The 27,047-nt window shown below is 38.2% G+C and overlaps 1 protein-coding gene across 2 annotated transcripts in view; it reads left to right on the forward strand.

Moving 5' to 3' along the window:
* The first annotated feature begins 395 nt into the window (after nt 1-395).
* Nucleotides 396-27,047, forward strand: part of tecpr2 (tectonin beta-propeller repeat containing 2) — a 34,140-nt gene continuing 7,488 nt past the window's right edge. Inside the window, exons 1-17 of one of the 2 annotated variants that reach the window (XM_007888311.2) lie at nt 396-439; nt 2,726-2,960; nt 3,535-3,663; nt 4,317-4,448; nt 4,957-5,114; nt 5,497-5,815; nt 5,942-6,083; nt 6,814-7,290; nt 7,880-8,946; nt 10,016-10,202; nt 10,568-10,741; nt 14,101-14,281; nt 16,456-16,597; nt 19,431-19,671; nt 20,304-20,393; nt 21,876-22,109; nt 25,710-25,858. In XM_007888311.2, the coding sequence (XP_007886502.1) occupies nt 2,742-2,960; nt 3,535-3,663; nt 4,317-4,448; nt 4,957-5,114; nt 5,497-5,815; nt 5,942-6,083; nt 6,814-7,290; nt 7,880-8,946; nt 10,016-10,202; nt 10,568-10,741; nt 14,101-14,281; nt 16,456-16,597; nt 19,431-19,671; nt 20,304-20,393; nt 21,876-22,109; nt 25,710-25,858 (4,041 nt within the window). In that variant the 5' untranslated portion in view covers nt 396-439; nt 2,726-2,741. The remainder of the gene's footprint in view (nt 440-2,725; nt 2,961-3,534; nt 3,664-4,316; nt 4,449-4,956; nt 5,115-5,496; nt 5,816-5,941; nt 6,084-6,813; nt 7,291-7,879; nt 8,947-10,015; nt 10,203-10,567; nt 10,742-14,100; nt 14,282-16,455; nt 16,598-19,430; nt 19,672-20,303; nt 20,394-21,875; nt 22,110-25,709; nt 25,859-27,047) is intronic. The other variant, XM_042338052.1, reaches the window with a different exon arrangement.

Here is a 27,047-nt window from a genome sequence, read left to right on the forward strand (position 1 = left end):
TGGACAGTCTGAGGGCGAGGATTGGTGGACAGTCAGGAGGCGGGGCTTGATGGACAGTCTGAGGGCGGGGATTGGTGGACAGTCAGTGGGCGGGGATTGGTGGACAGTCAGGGGGCGGGGATTGGTGGACAGTCAGGGGGCGGGGATTGGTGGACAGTCTGGGGCGAGGATTGGTGGACAGTCTGGGGACGGGGATTGGTGGACAGTTACAGCCCACACCCCATTCGTCACTAGACCCCACCCCCTTGACGCGGATGGGGTGCGGTCTAGTGACGAGTGGGGGCGGGTTTGCGGCTGTGATTGGTCGAGAGACCCTGAGTGACAGCGGCTGAGCTGACGTTCCAGCGCCTCAAACAACATGGCAGTCACTCGGTACAGGCGGCGCTGGTACCTGGAGACGGTCTGAGGCCCCGGAGAGTCGTAGGCGCTGGATTCCGGCGTAAGTAGCGAGTGGGTGGTGGGGACGGCAGCGAGGCCGGTGCCGTCACTCGGGGCCTGGGCCTGCGGGAGGCGTTGCAGGATGAGAGTTTCCTTAACGGTTGGATGTGGCTGCAGCCCGCGCGGCCTGGCCGGGCAGTCTGTCTGTCTGTCTGGCAGTCTGTGTCTATGTCTGGCCTGGCTGTCTATGTCTGGCCTGGCCGGGCAGTCTGTCTGGCTGTCTGTATGTCCTGTCTGGCTGGCTGTCTTGTTTGTCTGTCTGTCTGTCTGTCTGTCTGTCTGTCTGGCCTGTTTGTCTGGCCTGGCCGTCTGTCTGTGTCTGTTGTCTGTCTGGCTGGCTGTCTGTTTGTCTGTCTGTCTGTCTGTCTGTCTGGCCTGTTTGTCTGGCCTGGCTGTCTGTCTGTGTCTGTCTGTCTGTCTGTCTGTCTGTCTGTCTGTCTGTCTGTCTGTGTCTGTTTGTCTGGCTGTTTGTCTGGCCTGTCTGTCTGTTTGTCTGTCTGTCTGTCTGGTCTGTCTGTCTGTCTGTCTGTCTGTCTGTCTGTCTGTCTGTCTGTTTGTCTGGCCTGGCTGCCTGTCTGCCTGGCCTGGCTGTCTGGCTGTCTGTCTGTCTGTCTGGTTGTCTGTCTGGCCTGGATCTGTCACCATCATTCATTGCTGGTGATGGTGTCAATGCACTGTTGGAAAGTGCCCCCCCCCCCCCCTCCTGTGACCAGTGTTTATCTGATCTGCCACTCAGTCTCCTTTCCGAGCATCATAACCTGAGTCTGGCTCAGCCATGGTGATGGGTTACCGCAGGACCAGAAAAAAAACACAACAAAATATGGGTGGGGAAGACCCCCCTCTCTCCCCCGCGTTATCCGAAGGTCTAAATTATGTAATTTGGTCAGAAACTTAGTCTACAGTGTAATGTTGCGGATGCCAATAACCTCAGATTCTCTTGATTACTAATTATATTGCCAGTCACTACACCGTACAGTAAATCCTGTGAACTGTTCTCTCGGTCGGCAATATCTATTATGGATAAAGAGCAAATGCCAGAAAGGGGATCCTATGTAATTGCTTCTTCACAGAGAGTCGACTCAGACTGGAATGCTGAGTTAATGCAGAAGAGCTGACTTCAGTAACTCACTCAGACGTCTTACAGGAACTTTGAAGCAGATCAAAACATTGCGCCCATGAGAGTTTTAACCTCAAATGATATTTTGGAACAGATTGATTGTAAATATCACTGGATGTAAACAAGTTCGAGTTGCAGGTAAACTGAAACACTGTTTAGTTAGCCTTTCCATATTCACAAACTTGGCAGTATTTCTCGTAGCTGAAGTACAACATAGGAATACAGAAAATTCCGCATTTGAAGTCTTATTGAATTGACAAAGACTACTAATAATACTTGTTTTTCCTTAAAGAAGGGAGATGTAAGGCGGGGGAGGGAATCCAATATAAGAAAAGTGTTTTTGTCTCTAAATTAATAAAGCACTGAATAGTAAATTGCTCACAAAATTTGTTGAAGTAAATTTGTTGAATCATGATGTTGCAAATACTTTTCCCTCATCAACCATTTCTATACCTGAACAAGGATAAACACAATGTTTTAAAAAAAAGTTTTGTAACCATGAGTGTTTATGGTAGAAAGTGTCAGAAGTGGATGGGGTTAATGTATCTTTGTTTTGCTCATATTAACATTGTTTTGAAATGGCAGATTGTAGCTTTGTACTGTGCTTTGTACAAAGCTACAAATGTATTTAAGCTTTACAGAAATTTACAGCACAGTGAAATGGATTGAATGATACAACAGATACTCTGGTCCTATATGAATCACTTCAGTCAAATACCTGCTCCGTTTTCAACTCCACTCCGATCTAATGCTCATTTTACTGCAAGACTTTTTTTAACACCTATTCGCACACCTATTTGCTATTAAATCCTTCTCCCGGATTGTTCCTGTACCTAGCACAATCGTCATTTTTCTCTTTTATATGTAATTTTCTTTTATAAGCAATTCTTGTAATCAAAATGTGCTCTCGTCTGATGTAATTTCAGCTTCGCCCTCTGTTAATTTATTTGGCCATGTACAGCGTTTAACTAAACAGCATAACCATTTAGGGTAATATGGCTATTCAGATTGCATGAAAGTATGCTTTCAACTACACTTACTTTATTTCAATGTCATCTTATAGGGGAAGCTAACGTAAATCCCCTGGGAGATTTATGATGCTTACAAGCCTATTAAACAAAGCCTGGTTGCTTAGTGGTAATGATTGTCTTTTTCTTTCCCCACATACAGAGCCTTGTTGTCTGCCATGGCATCAGACGTGTGTTTTACTACTTTTAAGGAATTCAGTCCTTTATATTATCTGCTTAATGCCATCCCTAAAAAGATACAGAAAGGATTCCGGTCTATTCTTGTACATCTCACAGCACTTGATGCCAATAAAGACTACATTGCTGTGGGTACCAGTATTGGAATGCTCTATCTCTACTGCAGGCGGCTGAAAAAGATGAAAAAATATAATTTGGAGGTAAGTTTGAGTATGAGCCTGTTCTTGCAGTTATTTTAAAGTGCGCAGTCTGCACCCAGTCTGCCTAGTACATCATCTTCAGAGAGTAGCTTTTATTCAGGAATCTGTAAACTGACAGTAAACTGCTCAGCTTTTAATCTAAAATGCATTGATCTTTTTATACACTCTGACACCAAGCAGTAATCGTACATTACTCCTATACTTTATAGGAGAAATGCCAGGCAGAAATCTTTTAAACAACAAATTGATTTAATATCATACAGAAAAAAATGTTGATAATAACCACATGTTAAAATCCCAGTTATTCACAGAACATTGCAAGTCAGTGACTGATGTATGTCACAGACTCAAGAATATATGTCATGCCTGCTCACCGTTTTGGTATATTTCGAACCACTCAAAAGAGCTCTTTAAATTTTTTGACCAGATCAGTATTGTTAATATTTTTGTGGCTGGGTAAAGAAATGTGAAAAACATCAATGGTCCGTGGTAAGGATCTGAAAATGAGTTTAATTTCATCTGTGTTGTGAAACTTTGGTTTTGCTTTATATTTTTCCCCATTTTTTTCATTCAGGGTAAAACAGAAACCATTACAGTGGTTAAATTGTTGGCCTGCTTTGATGACCTTGTTGCTATTGGGACAGCGTCAGGAAGGGTGGCACTTTTCCAGCTGGTTTCTCCATTACCTGGGAGAAACAAACAGGTAAATCCCATTTATAAAGACAAAGGAATTGGCATATTTAGTTCAAGTAGCAACATTATGCCATTGACAAGTGGAATCCTCGCAAGAAAAAAATTGGTAACATGAAACCAGTCCTAACCAGGTTCTCTCTCACAGAACGGTTTGATATCAAGATCTTTACACTCATCTACGAATCCCTTCATGCCCTGTCACCTCCCCAGCTCTCCGACCTGCTTACTGCCCACTCCACCACCCGCAGCCTCCGCTTGTCCCGCGTCCCCTCCGCTCCATCATCGGAGGCTGTGGTTTCAGCCACTACTCGCTGAAACTTTGGAACTCTCCCTCAATACCTCCACCTTGCTCCTCCTTCCCCATTTTCAGATCCCACCTGAAGACCGTCCTCTTCGACCATTCTTACAAACACCTCCCCCCAGCTCAGCATCAGACTCTGCCACAGTTAAGCACTCCGAGACACCACCCTGCATGAAGAAGGGCATTATGTAAATGTAACTTATTCTCTGAAAGAATTCAGAAGAAAACTGAAGCAAAAATAGTTCCGTAAAGTAGAAAAATTTAATTTTTTTATTTAGAAACTGTTAGCATTTCAGTATTTGTTACATTGTTGCCTTATTTTGCTTCCTTTTGTTTGATTGTGTGCAATTCTTGCTTCACAGTTGCGTCGCTTTGATATTGTGGGAGTTCATAAAAATACCATTACAACACTAACATGGAGTACCAACGGAATGAAACTTTTCTCTGGGGATGACCAGGGCAAAGTGGCCTACATTAATGTGGACTTGGACCAGGTAATGTGCTTTGAGAGTGTTCAGAAGTCGTTGTAGCTATAACATTGCAGGTTGTGTATAATTATGTTGAGTGCAACTGCTCGAAAAAATCATAAAAGACCTCTAGAAATAGGTCTATACCAATTGAATCTGGATTTTTATCTTGAGTGTCTTGTTCATTTAATGGGGAGTAAGCATCTTTAAAGAAACAATGATACTAATCTATATAGAACAGTTTTAATACAGAACTGAATAAAACATTTTCTGGAGTGTTATGCTAATTTTATGCTCATGATTCTGTGGTTTGAAAATTGGTGTTATTGTGAAAAATAAACATAAGAATGAATTGATCAAGTTAGAACTCGTAAAGGATTATCTACCCTACTGGACAGTGTTTTAACAATCATTTTGCAGTCCTTTGTCTCAAAGAAAATTTTATTTCACTTCAAGGGAAAACGTTCTATTAATTGTTTGAGATCTATTTGATGCTGTGTGCATCCTTTTTAACTCTCTGCACTTTTTCTTACAGGGTGCTTGCAATTCTACTGTAATATTAGAAGACTCCACTCCCATTGTACAGTTGGATTACAATCAAAAAGTTCTGCTGGTTTCAACTTACCATCGTTCTCTCCTGATTTACACCGAGCAAAATATTATTAACCAGGTTGGAACACAGCCAAGAAAAAGGTAAACTCACCAACCAAAATTGTATTGTCGTCAAACATGGTTCATAATGTCTAAACACATTGAGTGTAAAGAAAAGTATGAAGCGTGAGAACTATCAAAACCCAGAATATCTGTGTGTTGGTGGCAATGTCTGGATCATAAAGGCCAAAATTGCTTACTGAAAATGTGATGGGATTGTCATCTAATAGTTCAATGCAGATATATATTGTTGTTCTACATGACTCTGAAAAATCTCTGGTCTGGTCAAGGGATAGTTGGAAAGCTACAAAACATTGCCTTCTCCTTACTAATGGGATAAAATTGAATTCTATTTAAAGATTAAGTTTTACAATGATTTACTTCTGCTCATGGAAAAAAATATTTTTGATTTCCCTATCTCTAGTGCTGGTAGATTTGGAGCTTGTTTCCTGCCAGGCCTCTGTAAACAGAGTGCTCTGACTTTGTATTCTTCAAGACCTGGGCTTCGCCTGTGGAAATCAGATATACAAGGAACTGTCCAGTCAACCCTTATATTAAAAGATGTATTTGCTAATGGAGTGAAGCCATTTGAACTGTTTCCTCGACTAAGTTCACCCACTGGGAGCAACGTTATTATAAAACCAACGAACAGAAACCTTGGGATATTGAAGTCCTTCTTACACGATGGGTGGTTGCTAAGCTGGAATGAGGAGAGTATTTATGTTGTGGATTCAGTCAACCAGGTACGCAAAGCAAGTTTAGCCAGCAATGTTTCGATCGCGCTGTTATCAATTTTTTTACACATCCCTGAGGGTTGGTGACAATAGGCTAATAGAATCTTAACACTTGTTAATTTGTGACATTTGCAGGCTTTGATAGGTGGTTTGGAAGGATCCAGTGCTATTGTGTCCGTTTCCTGTACGGAAGATGAGATTTTTGTATTGACCGGTGACCGTGATATAATTCGAATTTCCAACAGGCCAGAAGGTTGGATGGCAAGAGGCATGCCTGGTATTGTAACGCATCATTGTTTAATTTAATGATGTGGTTAAATGCACCACCATGGTGTGGGGTTGGGTCATTCAGAGCAAGAATATCCCAGGTTTGATCAATGTTTTGTCCTTGGTTAGATGATCTCATCTTGAGGTATCAATGGGGAACTGCAACTGGCTCTAGGTTAGAGAAAGGAAAGTCAGCCAGATATTCCCCTCCTGATTGTTCAGTGTATTTCTGATGGAAAGGGTACATGTCTGAATATCTACAAATTTCCATTGGAGATTTGTTCAAGGGCTTTTCCCTAGTGGGTGGTGGGGGGGAGGGGGACGGTGGGTGTTGGCAGTTCCAGTAAAACTTTGACGAGGTGAAATTTGCAAGCCACAAATTTGACTTGAGGTTAACTGCTGTGGAGGATTTCCTGGTACACTGGCTAAATGGCCAATCTGAGACCTTCCTATGATTCAGTATCACACTGTTAATGCTTTTATCAACTAAGCTGTCGAGGAAAGCCACAAGTCAAAAGTTTTTATAATTTAGTTTTCAATTACATCTGGTATATAGGCTATCCTATATACCCGAATGTTTTATGCAGCTTCTAAATCATATCACAGTACACTAAAATCTTTGGTACTGTTTCTTTTAGTAACTTTAAGACGAGTGAGACGGCTGTTCTTTGTTTATAATTAAACTGTATAGCAGCATCTGTTACGTTCATAACAGTAAGTCTTTTATCTGCCTGTTTTAGGGGTAAATTCACAGTTAAGTCCCCTATATACTTCGATGAAGACTACATTAGCCTCTGCTGAATCGCTTCATGCAATTCAACAAACAGAAATTTCAGTACAAGAAATGCAACATGAAAACAGCGCTTCAATATTTGATGCTTCCAAACTGCAACGTTCATTATCTGCACCATCTCCAGACCCCGACCAATTCCAAATTCTGAGTACCAGATATGACCTTGAAAGCGAAATGGGAGATGAGACAGGAGAACGATGTTGTTCATTGACAAGTGAGCCAAGAAGCAGAAGCAGCTCTGTAAACAGTAACGTTAGTACTTTTAGTCACATAACTACACCAGAACAGCACGTAGAAGGATTTCCCTCTGCAACATCAACCAAGACCCCAGGCTCTTCAGAAAGGTTTAGATCAATCAGTATGGAAGAATTCGACCAACAACTCATTGTCATTTCTTTAAAAAAGAAGAAAAAACGAAAGCAAGGTATTTTTTGCAGCCTTTTTAAAAAAATAATTTCAGTAAGGTAATAATATAGCACAAGTATTATTTGTCTTCACAATAAACCACTGGGTTGTAGGAAAAAGATGATTCACCATGGGTCATTGATTGTTCTGGAGCGGTTAGTGGTTGTCATTCAAATAGATAAATATCTTTTAAACAATCAAAAGTTTGTGTTAAATATTTGAGGTTGAAGCTACTACCTACTCTATTTTGGCAGAAAGAGTCTTTCCACAATACTCTCCTTGATTAATAAACATAATTAATGTACTTTAATGTCAAATGATTGTAATCCCAATCCCTGCGCCGTTTCCATACCTTTTTATATTGTCCTGGGAACTTTATTTTTAAAAGTGCAAGGCAGAGTTCTAGGTCTGTAATGGTCCCTTTATATCTCGAGGATTAACTTTTCTGATTACTTTTTAATGATCTAATATTTGTTCACAGCATAGCACAAGTATATAAATATGGTGCAATAAGTTTGGTGATAAATTTTCTAATAATTTGGTAATAGTTTAATATCTGTATCCCAAGTCAGTTTTTTTTATGAATTTGTGTATTCTGTGTTGTACAGCAAATTCTACATCAGAATCCAGTGTCGTAAAATCTGAAATGAATTGTTTCAATGAATCCCAAAGTTCAGAGGCAACATATTTAAGTGACTTTGTTATTGATGGCTCCCTTACCACAACCTGTGACTTCTCTGACCAGATAAGCTTAAGTAGCAGCCTGGATCGTTTGACCACAGATTCTCCTGACCAGGAGAGCCAGGTTAGTGCAGACCTGAACAATATTTTGCAGGAAGAAAACAATTACAACATTTCTGACATCGTGGTGGGTCCGGAATCTTTTCCGACATTACTGGAAGAACCCCTGTTCTTAGAAGACTTTTCATTAAAATCTTCAGTGAACGCCAGTTTAACAAATGAAGGATCTTCTTGCTCAAATATGAATTTTGCAAACTTTTCTGGTTTTGAATCATCCAATAAATCAGAAATTTTGGGCAGTTACAGTGACAAAATCGAAGATCGCAGGGACGAGGATCCATTGTTACATAATGTCCCTGATGGAGAAGTGGCAGAAGCAAATGAGAAGAGTTATGGATCAACATCTTGCTTACAGGACAGCTTAGATAATAATGTGGTCAACACAACTACTAACTGTCATTCTCCCAGAGTAAAGCCTGACGATCCGGGACATCTTATGTTATTTGTTTGTGATCGTGACAATGTGCAGGAAACTTTGAGTGAGAGCTCTGAGTGTTACTTGGATGAGCGACACACTCTGTTAATGAGAATTCTCTCACCAGATAAAATTCCAAATAACCAAAGCAAAGCATTTTCACAACTCCACATTGACGATGATGAACATCATTCATTAGTTGTGACTAAAACTGAAGACGACACAGAGACATTTGTCTATAATGCTGATGAGGAAACTGAGAAAAAACACACCCAAGCCCAGTTGTCTTCATCAAGTGATGATGAAGATATTTATGGCCATGGACAGCCGCAGTCATCATCTGAAACCAGCGTGACAGAACTCCATCGCAGTTATTGTGCTGAAGAAAGTCTAGGTACAGTTTTTCCAGATATGGCAAAGCCTGGCCAAGAAGAATTAGAGCATTTAAAATCTGATCAGGTAAACCACAAAACGGTCACTGTTTGAAATAAGCAACTATTGGTGAGATTTAATTCTTTACAATGTAATTTTTATTAATTTTTCATGATCATTAAATCTGCGCTTCAAATCTGCGATTAAATCTTTTATGAAACTGAGTTAATTTATAATTGGCAGTGAGCTATTAGACTAACTGAATTGAGCGGTTCTGACGATATTAAACATGACAGCGATGGTAAGCTGTTTCAGTGTGAGCATCTCGTGATCGATTCTTGATCTCAATTTTTCATTCTGGTGATTTATACTTTTTTCTATAATAAAACAGATAATTTTTCATTAGCTTGCAGATATAGCAGCTTGGCTTAGTTGGTAGCATCCTTGCCTCTTGAGTCTGAAGAACGTAGGTTCAAACCCCACTTTCGGACAATGAACTCATGTAATCTAGATTGACCCGCCAATTCAGTGCTGGTGGTACGCTGCATTGCTGGAGTTTCCGTTCTTCGGATGATATAGGTTCCTGTCTGTTCGCTCAGGAGATGTTAAAGATCCTGTTGTTGGTAGAAATCACAGCTCAGAAGACAGCAAGTTAGTTCATTGAGCCTTTTTTTCAGTGCTAGCTGAAATCCTTGCTTTTTCGCTGTACAATTTTTTAAAAATACTTGCATTTAATATAGAATTTTATCACTTCAGACTTTTTCTGTGAAGTGCAGTGACTGTGGATTCATAGGCAAATAGTGTTATAGTGATATACCAGGCAGATGCGAGTAAGGTTTAATAGGTTTAAAGGATGGCATCTCTGACAATGTAGTCCTCCACTGCACTCTGTAGGCCTTGAGTATGAGCTCAAAGTCCCTTTCTTCTTTGAATCCTTATTCAATTACTTTTCAATTATTGTTTTGGTCTTCGCTCACATTAGTCAGCTAATTACATTTCTCCACTGCAGTGTATTGCTGTCCAATAACAAAATGATCTATTGCTGAATGTGACATACATGTTGAGTGATGGAAACTTGGCTGATAAGAATTCTCTTAAACTCTAAGAACGAGGGGTTACGAACTTCATGAACTTGCTTCTGTTTACTTTGTTTTAGCAGTTTTCTGAGAGCTGGATGGGTTATTCTGGCCCTGGGTGCGGTATCCTCAGCCTGGTTGTCTCTGAAAAGCATATCTGGTGTTTAGATTACAAGGGCGTCCTATATTGCAGCCCTGTTCACAGTGGAAGTCTGCGGTGGCAGAAGTTTGAAGATTATGTCCAGCAGGTGTCAGTATCCCCATCAGGTCAGTGCGCAAACTTCAATGTCCATTGAGGTTCACTGTGTCCCACTAATTCATTCCGTAGTTTAATCCACTCCTATTAGCTCTCTTTGTTTGGCTCATTTTACTATATTTTTAATGTTCAATAAATTCAGTTGTTTAGCTTTTTGTCATATTCTCATTGATCAACCATTTGGTAAAACATAACGTGGGTTGGTGCAGATCTTGGAAGTGCCCTCCAGTGAGTGAAAATAACATTGACGACATTTTGTCTTTGTTCCTTATTTGGAAACCAGGAATATTTCAGAGTGAAACTTTTAAAACCTGTTCCAATTATGATTTGTAATGGAACCAGCCCTGGAAGTTTTTTTTTGCTTTTCAATCCACAGGCATATTGTTATGGAAGATTGATCAAAAATCAAGCAAAGCATTTGCTTGTGGCAAAGTGACAATGAAGGGAAAGAGACATTGGTATGAAGCTTTACCACAGGCTGTGTATGTTGCCTTGAGTGATGACACCGCTTGGATCATCCAAACCAATGGAGAATTATATTTGCAAACAGGTATTTGAGGAACATCTTTATTGTAATGTACTATACTTTGCTGAAGTAATCGGTGCTAATTTGGGTGTTTTATTTTAAAAAGTAAACAAAATAAAATGATTCTTTAACCTGAAATTCGGTTGCGCTCAAATGTGAATATGGTAAACCATCACAGTCATTAAAATCAAATAAAATTGTATTTAAAATGCGTAAACATTTTAGTTGGATAGTGAGGGAATTCAACATTGGTTTATGAAGAAAACCAGGGAAAGAGAAAAGCATCTTGTAAAATTTTCACTTTTTGTTACTTACACGCATTTCAAGAGTGGCATTTTATTGAAGGAAATTAGTTAAATTCATGTTTTATTTTTATAGTGCTAAGATAAGGTGTTTGCTGAAAATTGGAATATGTGATACACGGATAAAAATGTCAGATTCCAGATTAACTAAAATAAGGTTAAATTATATCCAGATTGGTTTTGTTAAATTCAGCATTGGATTTGCACTTTTCCTTCTGCTTCCCCCCCATCCCCCCAAAAAACCTTTACTTTTTGCAACATTCTTTAGTATTGCACATGCACAGAGACTGCACAAAATATAGAAGAGATGGATAAATGAATATTTACAAAATATAGTAGAGATGAATAAATGAATATTTAGGAGTTTTTTTGTTTCATTACCTTTTGGGGTTCACAGAACAGTTATTCAAAACTCTGTCCAGTAGCTGACGTTTATTGACTTTTTCTGAATAATACTTTACCTTTGGAACTCCCTCCCTGTGTAAAGTATTTAAAGATGTTACTCTACATGAATGGGGCTATATAACTGTTATTAGTTGTTGGGTTCAGACTCGTGTACATAGTACCCTTATAAACAGCCAATAGAAAGAAGAGTTTCCTCCTATCGATCCAATTTGGGTTCCAACCTGGTTCCAGCAGATAAAGATCTGTCCCACTGAATTACCAGGTCCCCATTTGGTTTATTTTGTAAACATTTAATGTACCCTTCCTCTCAAATTATAGGTGGTGGGATTATTAAACTGCTGACCTACTGCTAAATCAATATATTTTAAGAGAACAAGATTGAACAGCAATAATGTGGTATTGTTAACAGCAATTTCCTTTAGCCTGTCAAGTTGTGCCTCTGAAGTATATATTTATAAGTCAAAAAGCGAAGTGTGTTCATGTACCCTAGATTCATTTTTATAATTATAAAAGGAGATATCTGCACTTCTCTGTCTCTGTCTAGTCATTTCTCAATACTTTATTTTGTATCCTAAGCTTAGGACAGCCTGGGGATGGGCATTTTACGCTGCACCCCTGCGGTGACATCAGGCTTTAGGCAGTGAAACCCACAATGCACTGATCCTTTTGTCACTGGAATGAAACTTTATGGTGTAATAATGGGGGATGGGTGGACTGTATAAAAGCCTCCACAGTTCTGAAACATAAAACAGGGTAAAAGTGGTGACTGAGAGCCACAGGAACATGTACAGAGGCTCCCTTTAAAACATTTCCAATTACAGGACAATCTAGTAGACTTATGTTTCTCCTTTAATTAAAAACAGAGTATTTCTCTCGCTTCTCCACTGGGACATCTTTCAATAGGGGCAGGATAAATTGCAATTTCATGGTCCCACCCTCCTTATTCTGGCCCCATTTCCTAGGCAACATGTAGTACAGACTGAGATGTGATAGGTTTACAATAATGTCAGTCACTATTGCCTGGTCTAGAGAGAGAGAGAGAGACAGACAGGACTGGACATGCTGAGCATGTGCTGCACATTATTTCAAGAGAAAGAAGTTACCCCTTTTAAAGTTTAAACAGCTGGAGCTTTGTTTTGCCAATTGGCAAATTAAACTAGGATTTTGAGAAGGAAATTGTTGATGTTCATTTTTGATTTCAATATTTTCTTCCCTGCATTTTGCGAGAGATTTGCTCTTGTTCGCTCTCCACCTGCTACTTTTTTCAACAAGCAGGAATGAAAGCTTGTCTTGCCTACAGACCCTTCTGTGTCTGCTGTCGCTTCTTTGATCAGATAACTAATTGTGCATTTCTGCAAGACTTGACTGTTCCTACAAACTTGTTTTTCACTCTTTACTGTCGCTCTGTATCTCACTGAAGTCTGGGCATTGTTCAAGGAGAACTAGTTACAAACCCTGTTTCATCTTTCAATAGAATGATTTTTTTTCTAATCAGGGAAAACTTATCAACCTTATTATTCCATACTATCTTTTTGAATCTGTATATTCTGTTTTTTTTAACAGAATTTGACCCTTAGACAATATACCAGCTGCCCCGGCTTGTCAGTATTCTGACACCAACTATAACACTGGAAATAATACTGTTTCAATATTAATATAGTTAATAGTCGAATATTACTGAATTATAAAGCTACACACTTTTGGGAAATACATTTTTACTTATAAAATACATTTAAAATGCTTATTTCTGCTTGTCCATTTTAATTGTAATTAAAGTCTGTATGATATTTAAGATTTACGGGTTAACTGGGCCTGATTCACAGTTTCTACTTTATGTCAGACCAAAATTGTTTCTATTAAGTAATTTTCAAAGGCAAGTTTAAGCTGTTTTAACCTCATGCACCTATAATGTCATTTGGAATCACCAGGCCATCCCTTTGTAGATATAGAAAAAAATGGATAACTGACACGGATTTACCAGTAATTCAATCATAAACCGTTTTTAGGCTCAAGGTTTATCAACATCAAGGTAAAATTAGTGCATAAATCCTCACTGTCACTTACTGTTTTTGCATATTGATATTTTGTATATTGAGCGATATTTAATCTCGCCCATTTATTTATATGAGTAATATATTAACTGCCCTAGGAACCTATTGTAATGACTAATTGAGGCTTGTACAAGGCTTTTGTTTTTATTTGAACACATTTTACTTAAGTAGCATTTTGAATGCAAATAGCAGGATAAAGATGGTTATTTACCTTAGTGGCTTTGTAGATGCAGACTTTGCCCAGTGTGCGGCTGAGCTCTGAAGAATAGGTGAGTCCCAAGTTTCAGTCCTTGTTTGTGCTGTTTACTGATCTTGGCTGAAAAATGCAAGAGCTATAATTGTGATCAGCATCTCTGAGTTAGGGTTTGCAAAACACAATCCAATGGTTTCTGCTTGAAAATGCACGACCACCTCCATTCCCCCTCCTGCAACTTGGCTGTATAGCCTGCTGAAACTTACTCTTGGTTCGCAGATGAACGCTGCTTATGTGAGGTGCAGGAGGGGTCAGGACACTGGAATTTTTACCTGTAGGCCGATGTGTTGGATGGGTTGGAGAAGAGAAGCACATCCACATTCTGATATAATTAATCTGCTGTAAAGAGTTTCATTCTCTCATTGTCTTTAGGCCTCAGTGCAGATCGTCCTTGTGCCAGAGCAGTGAAGGTGGATTGCTCATACCCACTCGTGCAAATTACTTCAAGGGATAATGTGGTGTGGGCACTGACTGAGCAGAGAACGGTTCTCTTCAGACATGGCATAAGCAGCCTTTGTCCAGAGGGGGAGCAATGGCTGTGTGATATTGTAAGGTGGGCGCATTTATTTGTCAGTGTCAAATACTGTTTTAGATTATGTTTCATGTGTTTTTTTTTAAATATTTAAATCCATTCTGTCCCATTTCTGTGATTTGGTGTCCACCTTTTTAAATGCACTTATTGGGAATTACTCAAGAGATCCAGCTGTGGAGTAATATAACTTGTTTTCTGATATGAATTACTCGTAATCACCTTTTTTTCCAATCATTTGGTATTTCTTGTTGCTCCTTTTATTTCAAACCCCCACCCCACCCCCTCCCCCCTAAAAAAATCTATCTCCTGAAGATGCAGGCAATCCTGGGACCTAGTTTCATTGGTGCTTGAGACATTCAGTACCTTGCTGAAGTGACCATCCTTAAAGTAGATGCCAAGGCACTAAGTGCCTCGAATGAACTAATTTAGCGCAAGATAAGTTTTTTTATGGCTCAGTAATGTGATGGTGCATTTATCCACTGAGCCATCAGGGGAACTCACTAGCTATATTGAATTAAGTCTTGCTTAAAAAAATTGATGACATCTTGTTATATTTGTGATTGGTGGGGTCCTGTAGCTCAGTGGTTAGAGCACTTGCTTTGCAAGTGAGAGACCTGAGTTCAATTCCAGGCAGAGGGCGAAACCTTGGGCAAGTTTCCTTACTCCACACACCTAATAATAATCCCTCCAAAACCAAAAACAATAATTAATTGGTCATTTTTAATCTACGACTGTTTGTGGGACATTGCTGTGCGCAATTGGCTGCCGCGTTCGCCCACAAATATACAGTCAATTCACTTTACAGTGTGTTCTGTGAAGCGCTTTGGGACGTCCTCCCGACGTGAAAAGCACTATATCAAATGCAAGGATTATTATTATTATTATTATTTCCTTGGAAAAAGAGTGATTTTTGTAATTCCATGATCAACCAAAAAGGAAAAATACTTCTATCATCACATCCTGTGTTCTCCTCACACTTGGACTACATTTGAGCAGGTGGTAGACATGCACGATAAGCAGGTCAGAGGTTAATTTGCCTTGGTGCTCGTCCGAATTTCTACCTCCTTGACTGACACTGTAAATATATATATTTTTAAATTGTCATCTCTGTAAAGAATTAAAATGAGGAATTTGTCTCCAGCCAGCAGCTTGTGAGGTTTCATGCCAATACTGGAACAATTTACAATCTTGTTTAACATTTGGAGCATCAAGGAATTTTCCATTGATTGTTTTAATCACATGCTATGGATGTAAAATGCATTACAAGCTATGTTTGTTAACACTGAAAACAACTGGTTTTGAGCTATCACAATCCTGTGATTTTTATTATTAATTCCCATTAAAGCACATGCATATTTCAAGCAGATGCCACTCCATCATAGAGAAAGGAGCTCATGTGACGAGTTGAAATGTATTAAAACCCCTCTGGTACCTTTTGTCTTCATTAAAAATTGTTATACTTTATTTAAAACAGAATACTCAATGAGGAATTCTACTCATGAGGAAGAATGTTAGATCACTGGGGAGTTTCTCACAAATGAAATTTTCCATTCCAGTATTCACTGTAGATTCCTCACTGAACATTCAAAATCTCCCCCGAAACACTAAAACTGAAAGAATTGTGATATTTAAAGAGGAAATGTGTTCCAATGAACAGTCCTGTGATTCTAAATGAATATGTCTGATGCCACCGATGTCTCATTTGTTGCTCACTAACTTGTTGAGTTAGTTTTGTCCATTAAGATTACCACATTCTATGCAACATCAGATTCTACTCTCAAGTGTAACATCATGAATAAGAACGGTTGCTTGTGAACAGCATTTTCTATTCATGGTGCTTCTCGTGTAGAACATTGTGCAGCCAACTAAGAGGGAGAACCATATAAAAAATACTCTTCAACTGCCTCTAACCAGCAGTTCAACATGGTAAAGTGTATCTGAATAATACCAAAAGATATGCGTAAACCTCCATTTATAACATTGAAGGATTATAGTGCCGATCAAAAGAACATCCCTGAATTGTATGTTTCATTGATGGATAAGCTAGTCTGTCATCATCTTCATGATGCCACAATACTTTAAAATGATTTTAAAGGATTCAGATAGATGCAGTTTCTGAACTAACAAATTCTGTGCCAGAATAGTATTCAGGGAAATGTGGTATTTGTTCTTACATAAACCTTTTTGTTTTAAAGTGAAAGGCAGATGCTGGAACCAGTATGTATAGCACTGGGAGATCAGCAGACATCCTGGGCTTTAGACACAAATGGCAATCTCTGGTTCAGGAGTGGTGTCACCCCAAATAAACCTCAAGGTGAAGATGATCACTGGTGGCAGGTAAGGACTGAGTCAAATGGAAAATGCATTGAAGAGTTTTCTATTGTTTCATTTGATCAATGTCAAAATGATGATAAAACTGAACACTTTAAGTTCCATTGTGATTTATTAAAAATGCTGATTTTATATTTAGGAATTTAATATTGACCCTAAAACGAAAATTTCATGCAATACTATTAAACTCTTACTTGATTTAGCTGGTAAATTGAAAACGTGCTGTTAAGTATCAACAGCATATACACACACTCTGAGTCAATAATATTTCCTAATCATTCTCATCTGGACATCTAGAAGCAACAACAACTTGCATTTGTATAGCACCTTCAGGCAGGCAGCCTCGCAGATTCTTACGAAAAGGAGAAAGGAAGAGGACAAGTTTGGTGGGACTACTTTCAGTTCGAAGCAAAAAACATAGTCTCCAACCTTTTGAGAGGATGTTCCCCTCCCATGGCAGCCCCCCATCCGGAGTTTATTCAATGAGTTATCTTAAGAGACAGCCTACGTGCTTCAAGAATAGCTATATTTAATTAGATGGAAGTTAGTGCTTTGAACAGGCCTGGAGGCTGACACAGTAGCACCCAAGGAATTTAATACTGGTTAAGAACTGCTATGTATGTGCCTAGAACTAACATTTTCTGGCCCAGACACTTCTGGATGGATACAAAATATCCAGTCATTATGAGATAAGTAAAGTAAATACAAAATGCATTTTAAATAATTGTGATCTGAAAGAGTGTTTCAACTTATGTTTTCTTTAATCTTAAAGTTAATTGTGTGTATTACAAAATAAGTGTGACTGGTTTTGGCAATAGAAAACATTTGATTCTATCGACGTTAAATATAATTTTACAGTAGAACAAATAGGGAGGCAGTTGTCTTTAATTTAGGCAAGAGGTTATACGTAGCTATAAACTGGAGCACAAACAACTTAAATGTTTCTCTCCTTCCCAGGTAATTACTATTTGTGGAAGGCTAAGGTGTGATTTTCAATGTTAGGATGGATGGATTTTTTAAACCCACTGTTCTTGTATAGAGACATAATGTTTGGAAAGCTGATGGCAAAACAATGACTTGTTGGAGGACCAATAAATGTGCCCTTAAAGGAAAGTTATGTGTGTGAGTGTCAGTTCAGATTGCGATTTTTAACTCCAATTCAAACTAAACGATCTGGTACTGCAGCTTACCAGCCTGTCCAATCTGTTTATGAGCATAAACCAAGATTGTAACTATGGTGGTTGAAAACTAGAAATTGTTGTTTAGATGTTATTGAATTTAGCGAGATAATTGTCAACTCATATTGTAAGGAAGAGGTGAAGAAAGAAGAGGACAAGTTTGGTGGGACTACTTTCAGTACAAAGCAAAAACATAGTCTTTTGAGAGGATACTCCCTCCCATGGCAACCCCTGCATCTGGAGTACTTTGTTCATATGTTGTAAAAAAATTCCCATTGTGATTAACCATGATTAAAAGTCAAAGATTGATTTTTTTTTCCCTCGGAAATGTGATTTTTTTTCCCGAATTAGAATTCCCCCAAATCCAATTGTAATTCTCCTTCATAAGAAATATTTTAAACCGCAATGTTGCTGTTTAAAAGATTATCTATAGTTCTTTAAGGAACACTTCCATAATTGATAATCATCCTTTGTATGATTTTAAAAATTGCTGTTTTTTTGGTATTCGATAAATTGAAGAAAATATTGTGTTAGATGATGGATTATCCTTCTGTTTGCTTGTAAGAACCGCACTAGCATTCATTGACCAAGTACCTAGAAATGTTTCTATATTGTATAGGTTAGGAAAAATAAACAGGGTATTTATAATCAGGATTTCACACAGCAAATTACAGTATGAATGTTAGAATTCGGATAAAAGCCGTGTACCTTCTGAACTTTCCATTGCCATTATAGCTACGTCACTGAATTTAGGAGCCATAGTGTGCGTGACTGTGAGGTTGAAAAGATATATGGTGGGGGGGCGGGTGCTTTCTTTGGAACACACTTGTGTTCTTGTATCTGAAGGCCAATTTTTTTTTGGTGGTGGGCGGGGGGGAGGAGCAGATCAAAATTATCTTTCAGAGGATTGAGGCGAGAGAGAATTGGGATTTTAGCAAACACTTTATGAATGACCTCTTATTTACTGTTGCAATTTAATTAATCCTCCTTTTGTAGTCCTATCTGACATTGACATCTGTGCTGCTGAGAGGGAAGATGGGAGCTTGCTCTCAAACTTGTCTCTGTGAACAGGTGCTAATCCTCAATTTTGTGGGAGGGTTTCCCCCAATCTTATCTCTTGTTCCATGGTGTGCTGCTTAACACTAAAGGTTTGTTTTGTGAATTTAAACCCCCCTCCTTTTGCTCTATTAGGAAATTAGCTGAGTCACAGCTACATGGACTGGACCGTAATGGTTAATGGTAATAGCATTTCTAAATTTCCATTATATTTCCATCCAGCAATCTCGCTTGTATGAATTCCTCTGAAGGATAGATTAGTGCTGCTGGAGCACATTTCATTTGTAACCTTTTATCTACCCCAGGCCAATCAATAATTCTATTCAGTCCATGGTTTCGAACCGTGTTGCAATTCAGCATCAAGATTAGAAACATTTTTCAAAAGATGAGAAAACTTGTTTACACCAAAATGTAAAAGGAAATCTGGCAGAATAACAATTCAGTGTTGCTAATTCCTAATGCTTGATTTTGATTGTGATACTCTTTCAGAGATATTCTTCATGTGAAAATCAACTTAGTTTTCCCAAACTGTAACATATGCAATTTGAAAGTGAATGTGGAAATTGTATGTTTTTTCAAAGAAAAACACCTATTTCTATCCTAAGGTGAGCATTACGGATTATGTCGTCTTCGATCAGTGCAGCATCTTCCAGACGATAATCCACGCCACACAGACTGTAGCAAGTGTTGCTCAAGCTCCAGTGGAAAGAGTGGCAGACAAACTGCGGGGAGCATTCTGGTCACAACAGCCTCCGTCTCACCCAAGTCTCCTCAATGTCAACAGCAGTGGGGTGTGGATCACATCGGGGAAAAATGAATTTCACGTGGCAAAGGGCAATCTAATAGGTTGGTCAGTTTTATGTCTATCTTTACATGTATATGCTTGATTTTGATGTGAAAATTAGTGTTAATAACTTTCTGTTTACTGTGATTGACAAAAATGTTCTTTGGCAGATTTACCAACAACCAGTTCGGTTGTGATTTTTTTATATATCTTTTGATTACTTCATTTCTTTGTATAGCTAGTGGTGCTAGTTTTGATGGACCAGAGTTCCAACGTCTTAAATCATTTGGGTGAATAAATCGTAAGGCTATAATAATAGTATTTTTTGCTTTTGATAGAGCGTCATCACATCATAGAAATGTCTCAAAGCGCTTCACAGAACTCGTTGTTGCCATCAGAATATTCACTCACTCTTCGTTTGTGTTCAAATTAAAATACATTGGAAATTTGATCACTGTGACTTTAACTTAGAATAAAATGTTCCGCCTCTGTAAATTGCTTTACTCTGAACACTGAAGGAAAAGGATTTTAATTTGACTAGCGGAAATCATCTGAATATCTGCAGGGTTTTAGAGGTCCTTGAATACATCACAGCCACAGGCCATGTAATCATGTAGGAGATCACATTTTGCTTAGAATTACAAATGCAAACTGAATTTGACATTTAAGAAAAAGTCTAATTTGACTTTCATAGGGACATATTGGAAGACAGTTGTGCCTCGAGGAACAGTATCGGCTGCAAAATGGGCTTTCGTAATGGCTTCTGTTGCTCCTACTAAAAAAGGTAAGGAACTTTCACAACCTATGAATAAATGGTTTGCTTATATTCACCTTTGAAACTTTAAACTCCACAGATTTTTTGACACAGTAAAACTCGCATAAGTCTTCTCTTTAAAAAATCATATAATCACCCAAGTCATACATGTACCCGAGTCCTATTCAGTTTCCTTTTTTTTACCACTTAGCTTTCTTTGCACTAGTTGTATTAATCATCTCCTAACTCGTACTGTTGCTCCCCTGTCCTCCAATGCTCCTGCATTTACCGGCTGCATTAAATTGTGAGGAATGTAATCTTGATCTGTCAATGCATAGGCAGAAGAACTTCATAACATGTGATTCCGGTGTAACGTCGATTGTTGATTAAATCAGATTTTATACGACTTTGTGTAAGTCATAATAAATGTTATGGTCCTGACTGATACAACTTATGTGAGTATTTCTGTGTATTTATGCATGTGTGGTTAAGTGTTGAATTTTTGAATTCTCTGCAATTTTCGTCAAAAGTTAGGTGACGTACTAACACTTGTGTAAACTGCATCTTTGTAGAAGACTTGGATCATCTTTCCTATCGATTTTCATTTCTTCAGTTAAAAGCAGTTTAGTTCTCTGAGCCGTCTTCATATCTTAGAGTCAAATTTCCATTCCCAATATCCTTTAGTGGAGAGTGCACCCAAATCTACATGCAGAATCGTCTTATTAAATTCAATACCTCCTTACAAAGTTCTAGTAGATTTGTGAACCTTTTCCAAATTTACAATAAGGAACACAAAATTGTTCACATAATACTTTGTTATTCTGTTTTATTGTTCTTAATTGCGAGGAGATGATTCATACTTCAAATATTTGCTAAGAGCACAATGTTCTGCAGCTGGATTTTAACATTCTGTTTAGATCCTACAGCAGAATCCCAACGGCAAAGTTTGACAGCACTTGCGCTGGCTGGAGAAACTCCCAGATGTTGTTCTCATCTGGACCTTTGGCCATTGTCCATAAAAATTCAAGTGTAGTGAGATCCTGATAACTTGGTTGTCCTGTAAACCTTGTTCATTGCACATTCATGCAGTCAGCCCATTTAGTGTGCCTGCTGTCGACACGGAAGTCTGCCTTTTGTTTTCAGGTCACTGCGATGTCACTTCCCCCATTATGTATTCTTTTAGCACAAGAACGGTGCAGTTAAGATGACATTTGCACCTCACTGTAATGCTAGTTGGGATTTTATGGATACTGAGCACTATGTAACAACAAGGCTGCACTGTATTACGTTTTAAACTTTTACCATTTTTAAAATGGTAGACCAAATGGTGATCATTTTGCACAGTAGAACAAAGAATAAACTGATAATTAGTTCATACCTCTCCCTTTATTACTGACAAATCCATCTGTTACAGCTGCCAGTCTAAATTATTAATTGTCTAATTGCTTTTTCTCTGTACCTGTAGATAATGCTGCAGTAATAATGGCTCATGTAATATGATATATTCCACAGGAAGTTTTCTATGGCTGGGACAAAGCAATAAAGACCTCTTCTGTATCAATGATCAAAATTCTGAGTTTCGACCTTCTACGGTTCAGTTGCCTCCTGATTTAGAAATGGTCCTGATCTCTGCCTGCCCCGATGCAATCTGGGGTCTGGACTCTAAGGGGCAGATCCATATACGGACATTGTCAGAAAGCTGCCCAAGTGGCATGCACTGGACCAAACTCGATGTCACTCAGCTTGGTAAGGTTTCTTTTAATTGAATATAATTTAATTAGAAAAAGCTTTGCACTTTTATTTGGAAAAGATAACAAACTGTGTAGAGCTCCTCCTACATCTGCCTGTTCAGGTGGATGTTAAAGATCCCATGGCAGTATTTGAAAAGGGAAAGGAGTTTCTTCCAGTGTCCTTGCTGACAATCCCCCAGATAAAATTGGTCATCCACATCATGGCTGTTTGTGAGTCATTGCTGTGTGCAAATTGGCTGCTCAGTTTGCCTCTATATGCATAATCACTATACTTTACCATAATTCCTGTGAAGGGCTTTGAGACATCTTCCCGATGCGATAATATTATAATTAATATATATTAATATATTATAATTATATATTAAATGCAAGAATAATTATTATTTCAAATTTTAGTCTTACACAGTGCCCAAATCTACCTACTTATCTCCTTTTTCGGCTGCCCCCTTCCATAAGTACAAGCAAACAATGTAATCTTCAACACACTGACCCGTCTAAACATATGAACTTGAATCAAACCCAGATCCCATTGGCAAAAGGACAACATTCTAAAATACCATATTACCTACTATCTCCTAAGCTTATTTAGAAATCAAGATCATGATATAACATCACATGGAAAGACTCCCAACTTGGTTATCTGATAATTTCTTAGTAGTAATAGATATGGACACACCTGTCATAGTTTTAATATTTATGGTCTGTACTTACTATAGTACTACCAATGGGAAAAACATGTTTTCTTTTCAATTTAAAATGCCAATCTCCCCCGTCTCCTGCTCAATAATGTAAAAATTCAGTACTTTTGCAAACCATGGAATATGCTGTGTTTGTTGTTGGATTAGCAATCTAATTAATGAATGCTGAGAAAATTGAAATCAAGTGTTTTTTAAGTTATTGAAGACCTGTTGCTTGCTCTGTTAAGTTTTTGGGTTGTTTTTCCAATCAATCACAAGGAAGTAAGCCCAGTGCAATTTTTGTCCTTCATTGCCTCAAAACCACATCATTCTGATGATGTCAGAAGGGTTGTACCATGATTGGTTCTAGATTAGCTCCTGGTTATATTGCACCTTTCACAACAAACTACACTAAAATATGGACATAAATGTAGAATTATTAGTTTGAAAAATCCAATTCATATCGAACATCTATTCTTGAACAGTTTTCGCTATCTTTATTTGATTCCTGTTTGTTTTTCCAGTTTACTGTCTTTTATTGAGAACTTAGCTTTCAATTAAAGCTTTTATTAAGTGATCCATAAGCGATTCCATTGTATAACCCAAATCTCATCTTGAAAGACTAAGCTAAATCAGCTACGTGCCTCAGTTAGTATCCTTCGTATATTTAAAGGCAGCAAAATTACCTTCTTAAACTTGTAAATTGCTGGCCTAATCAGTCAAGTGAAGACTTGCCTTGACACTTTGCCATGACCTTTCTATACAAAACATGGAATTCAGAAATGAAACCGAAAAGGTGCCGTGAAGGTAATGATGGCCACTTGAGCATGTAAGCTAATTTAGGTGTCAGAACTTTTTTAGTGCTCGTCTAACGAGCAAGGTTACTAAATGTCAGAACATGCCTCCAATGTAAAAAAAACACAGCAATGCAGAGTAGGCGTTATCTGACCCTATGCTGCATTGCTTGATGACACTGTTTACAATCAAAAACATTTTAACAGCTGAAACATCATGTGATTTACCTAATGATGTCTAAAACATATGACACAGTGTGGCATTTTGATAAATGCTGATGCAGTAACATGGTATTTTAAAAAAAATACAGTCACCTGATCAGTTATTTGTTTGCATCCTTGATTTAAAGTTGGATTATTTTCTGCATTTTTCATAGGTTTCATAACTATTGAAATCTTCTTTGTCGGTTTGTTGCAATAATCTGGTTTAGTGAAAGCCCTACTCCTGGATTAGTCCAGGCATTTGGAAATTCTTGAAATGGATCTAAAATATCTGTCTGTAAATTTAACACATGTTAAATGTATCCGTATATCTAAACCGCCGACTTAAACACAATTAATGAATATTTTGTAAATCTATTTAGATATGACAGCTACATTATGAAGTGTGACAATCTCCCAATGTTTATTAATTGAGACTGATTGTAGAACTAATTTAAGTGTTCCATCCTGCATCAGCTATACCAATGTGATTACAAAATAGTTCTGAATGATGGTTGTCACTAAATATACTGCTAGCCTTTTATCTACATTCTATCTGTACAAATGAAGTACTTGGTGATTATGTCAAATTAAACCTGTCAGTGTACAATTATTTTTATACCGATCAGTTCAATCCACATGTTTGCAGAGTCGGCAAAACTAAGGCCCAGCATATTCTCTAAGCAGATGGAATAGCATTGTCAACACTGACGCACAGTGCTGATGATGGAATGTTAACCTTGAAATATTTAGCTCTATACACAGCATTGGGTACACTGCGGCTCCAGCTAAGCCATCTGGTGCAGCGATACCTATTTTAGGACCTGTACTACGAAGAATCTACCAGTAGAGCTAAGAACATGTTGTTATTTACGGTATTCTGTTATGATAGCAAGGATTACTGCTTGACGGTATGTATCAAAATGGATTTGGATCTATTTAAATAACGCTTTCTAAAATCGAACCAGTCTAGGAGGTCAAACAATATCTTTTGTAGGAACGTAGTGAATCAAAATGAAAATATTATTGTAACACTTTAAAAACCATTGCAAAACACGATTAATGTAACCTAATGTATCGCAGCCTGTTTTTATGAGTAAACACACTTAAAGCTAAATCATTATTCACCCATGTATGACAGTTACTTTTTCTTCCGTAAATTCAAGGCTGAAAGGCTTCTCTGTAATTATTTACACTTTCTAAAGTTCCATTCTATCATTGACTTCACTACATGAAGCAGATTATGCTGATGAGTCTTTCATGTTTATACGCTGTAAACTTGTCAAAGGCACATTTCTCAGTGTACGATAAGGTGGAAAAAGAATAAATTGAAAGATCTTTGTTTACGCTTGTTCCAGGATCATATTTCCACTGGTCAATGATTATCTAATTTAGGATCCATAATAGGATATCCAACTTGGCGTAATTTCACTCTAGATTCTGGGGTGCTACATCAATGTCAGGATGGCAACTGATGTAACATTGCAGGCTGAGCCTATTCGAGATCACTTATGGTGGAAAAGAACTCCAGGAATTACTATACGTAGATTAAGACAGTGCACCCAGTGCTAGCCTTGTAGTTCTGAAGCTTGGCTGATTGTAACCACAGCATAACATTTTAGTAGAATTAGGCTATTCCATATTGGTCTATTCCATATTGAGTTATGCGTTCACCTACAAATTCAGTCACTACACTTTACATTAATTCCTGTGAAACGCTTTGAGATGTCTCAACAATGTGATAATACCAAATTGAAGATTATAAAATTGTTATTTGACAAATATTTTTTATTGTAAATATAGCTTTCAATTGACTACAAACCAAGTTACTACACTCCATAAACTAGTTTATATTTCTAACTATACTGGGTACGTCTGATTTAGAACGGCAACGTAACAGTTTATTTGTACTGTTTTCTCCAGGAAATGTAAAACTCGCCAGTCTAACATGCGGAAGTCAGCATGTATGGGCTTGTGATGTTGATGGGATTGTTTACTTCCGTGTGGGGACACAACCACTCAATCCCAGTATGATGCTGCCGGCATGGATAGCCATTGAACCGCCAGAGCAGGTATTCACTTGAGATGTGTTTTGTTTTGAACTGATCCAAGATAAGAGAACAGTGCTTGAGGAATGAGGTATAGAAGAAATGCTTTCAAAGCAGTATACATGTTTTCCCCTCTCTAGCCAATATGCTGAGGCCAAAGCTAGCACCCAGCCTATATCAGGTTACGGATTAGATTCCTTACAAGTGACCTTCTTGACTTGTATGTTCCAGTTTCATAGGAAGTAGCTTTACTAACTGAGCCATTTTTATTAAACCAGTTTTTTTAAACACAGAATTTCTTTTTCTGGTGAAAAACTGATCACTTTTAATAGAAGTCTTACACAATTGTACTGTAATAAGTTATGCTGTTGATTATTCTATGAAACACCATTGAATTGAGAGAAAACGACAATTTGTGGACAATTTCAGATGTGTGAATTCACTTGTTTGTTTGTTCGTTTAAGTGAGCAGCATGGTTGGATCAGACCAAATTTTTTTTCCAATTTAAAAGGCTTTGAAAGAGGAACATTTGTATTCAAAATAATTAATGATGGTCACGTAGGTTTCGCTCACATTTTATGAATAGCAACACCAGACATTTTCACAAACTCTTGCCGCTTACATCCATGTTTACGTTTTCGAGGTAATCTTTGTCAGTAATTTGAAAACGTACTTTTCTGTGGGTGGAGATGCAGAATTTGGTGCAATTTGATGCTCCATTTATAAATGCGTTCAGTTCACCATAACTGTGACTAGTCTGCTTCACGTCCCATGCCCAATCCACTACACTATTAATGGGTGAACATTCAGGCACTGTTGCCCTGTTTTCTGGAAGTCCATCCCAGAGTCCCAGCTCCTCGCCTCCTCCCTGCCCACGTTTAATAGCACTTGCTTTGAATCAATGTTGAAACGTTATTACAAAATATACTCGCAGTTCTCCTCATCCGTGCCATTGTTTCTCTTGTGATCAGTATCATTGTCATACAAAAGTGCTAGCTCTAGATCATGCAGAAGTTTCTGTCCACATGCAGAGCATGAAGCCATTTCAGTAAGCATAAATATCACGTACAAAGTTCGAAATGTCACGTACTCAGAGCCTTGGGACGTCCTCCCGGCAAATTACAAATGTAATCTTGTTGCATTGTGTTGTATCTGTAACAAAACTTGGCACAAAGCATGAAGCAGGTACCAGCTATCCTTTATCAATCTAGCA

This window comes from Callorhinchus milii, unplaced genomic scaffold, assembly GCF_018977255.1.
Source record: "Callorhinchus milii isolate IMCB2004 unplaced genomic scaffold, IMCB_Cmil_1.0 Scaffold9, whole genome shotgun sequence".
NCBI lineage: Eukaryota > Metazoa > Chordata > Chondrichthyes > Chimaeriformes > Callorhinchidae > Callorhinchus > Callorhinchus milii.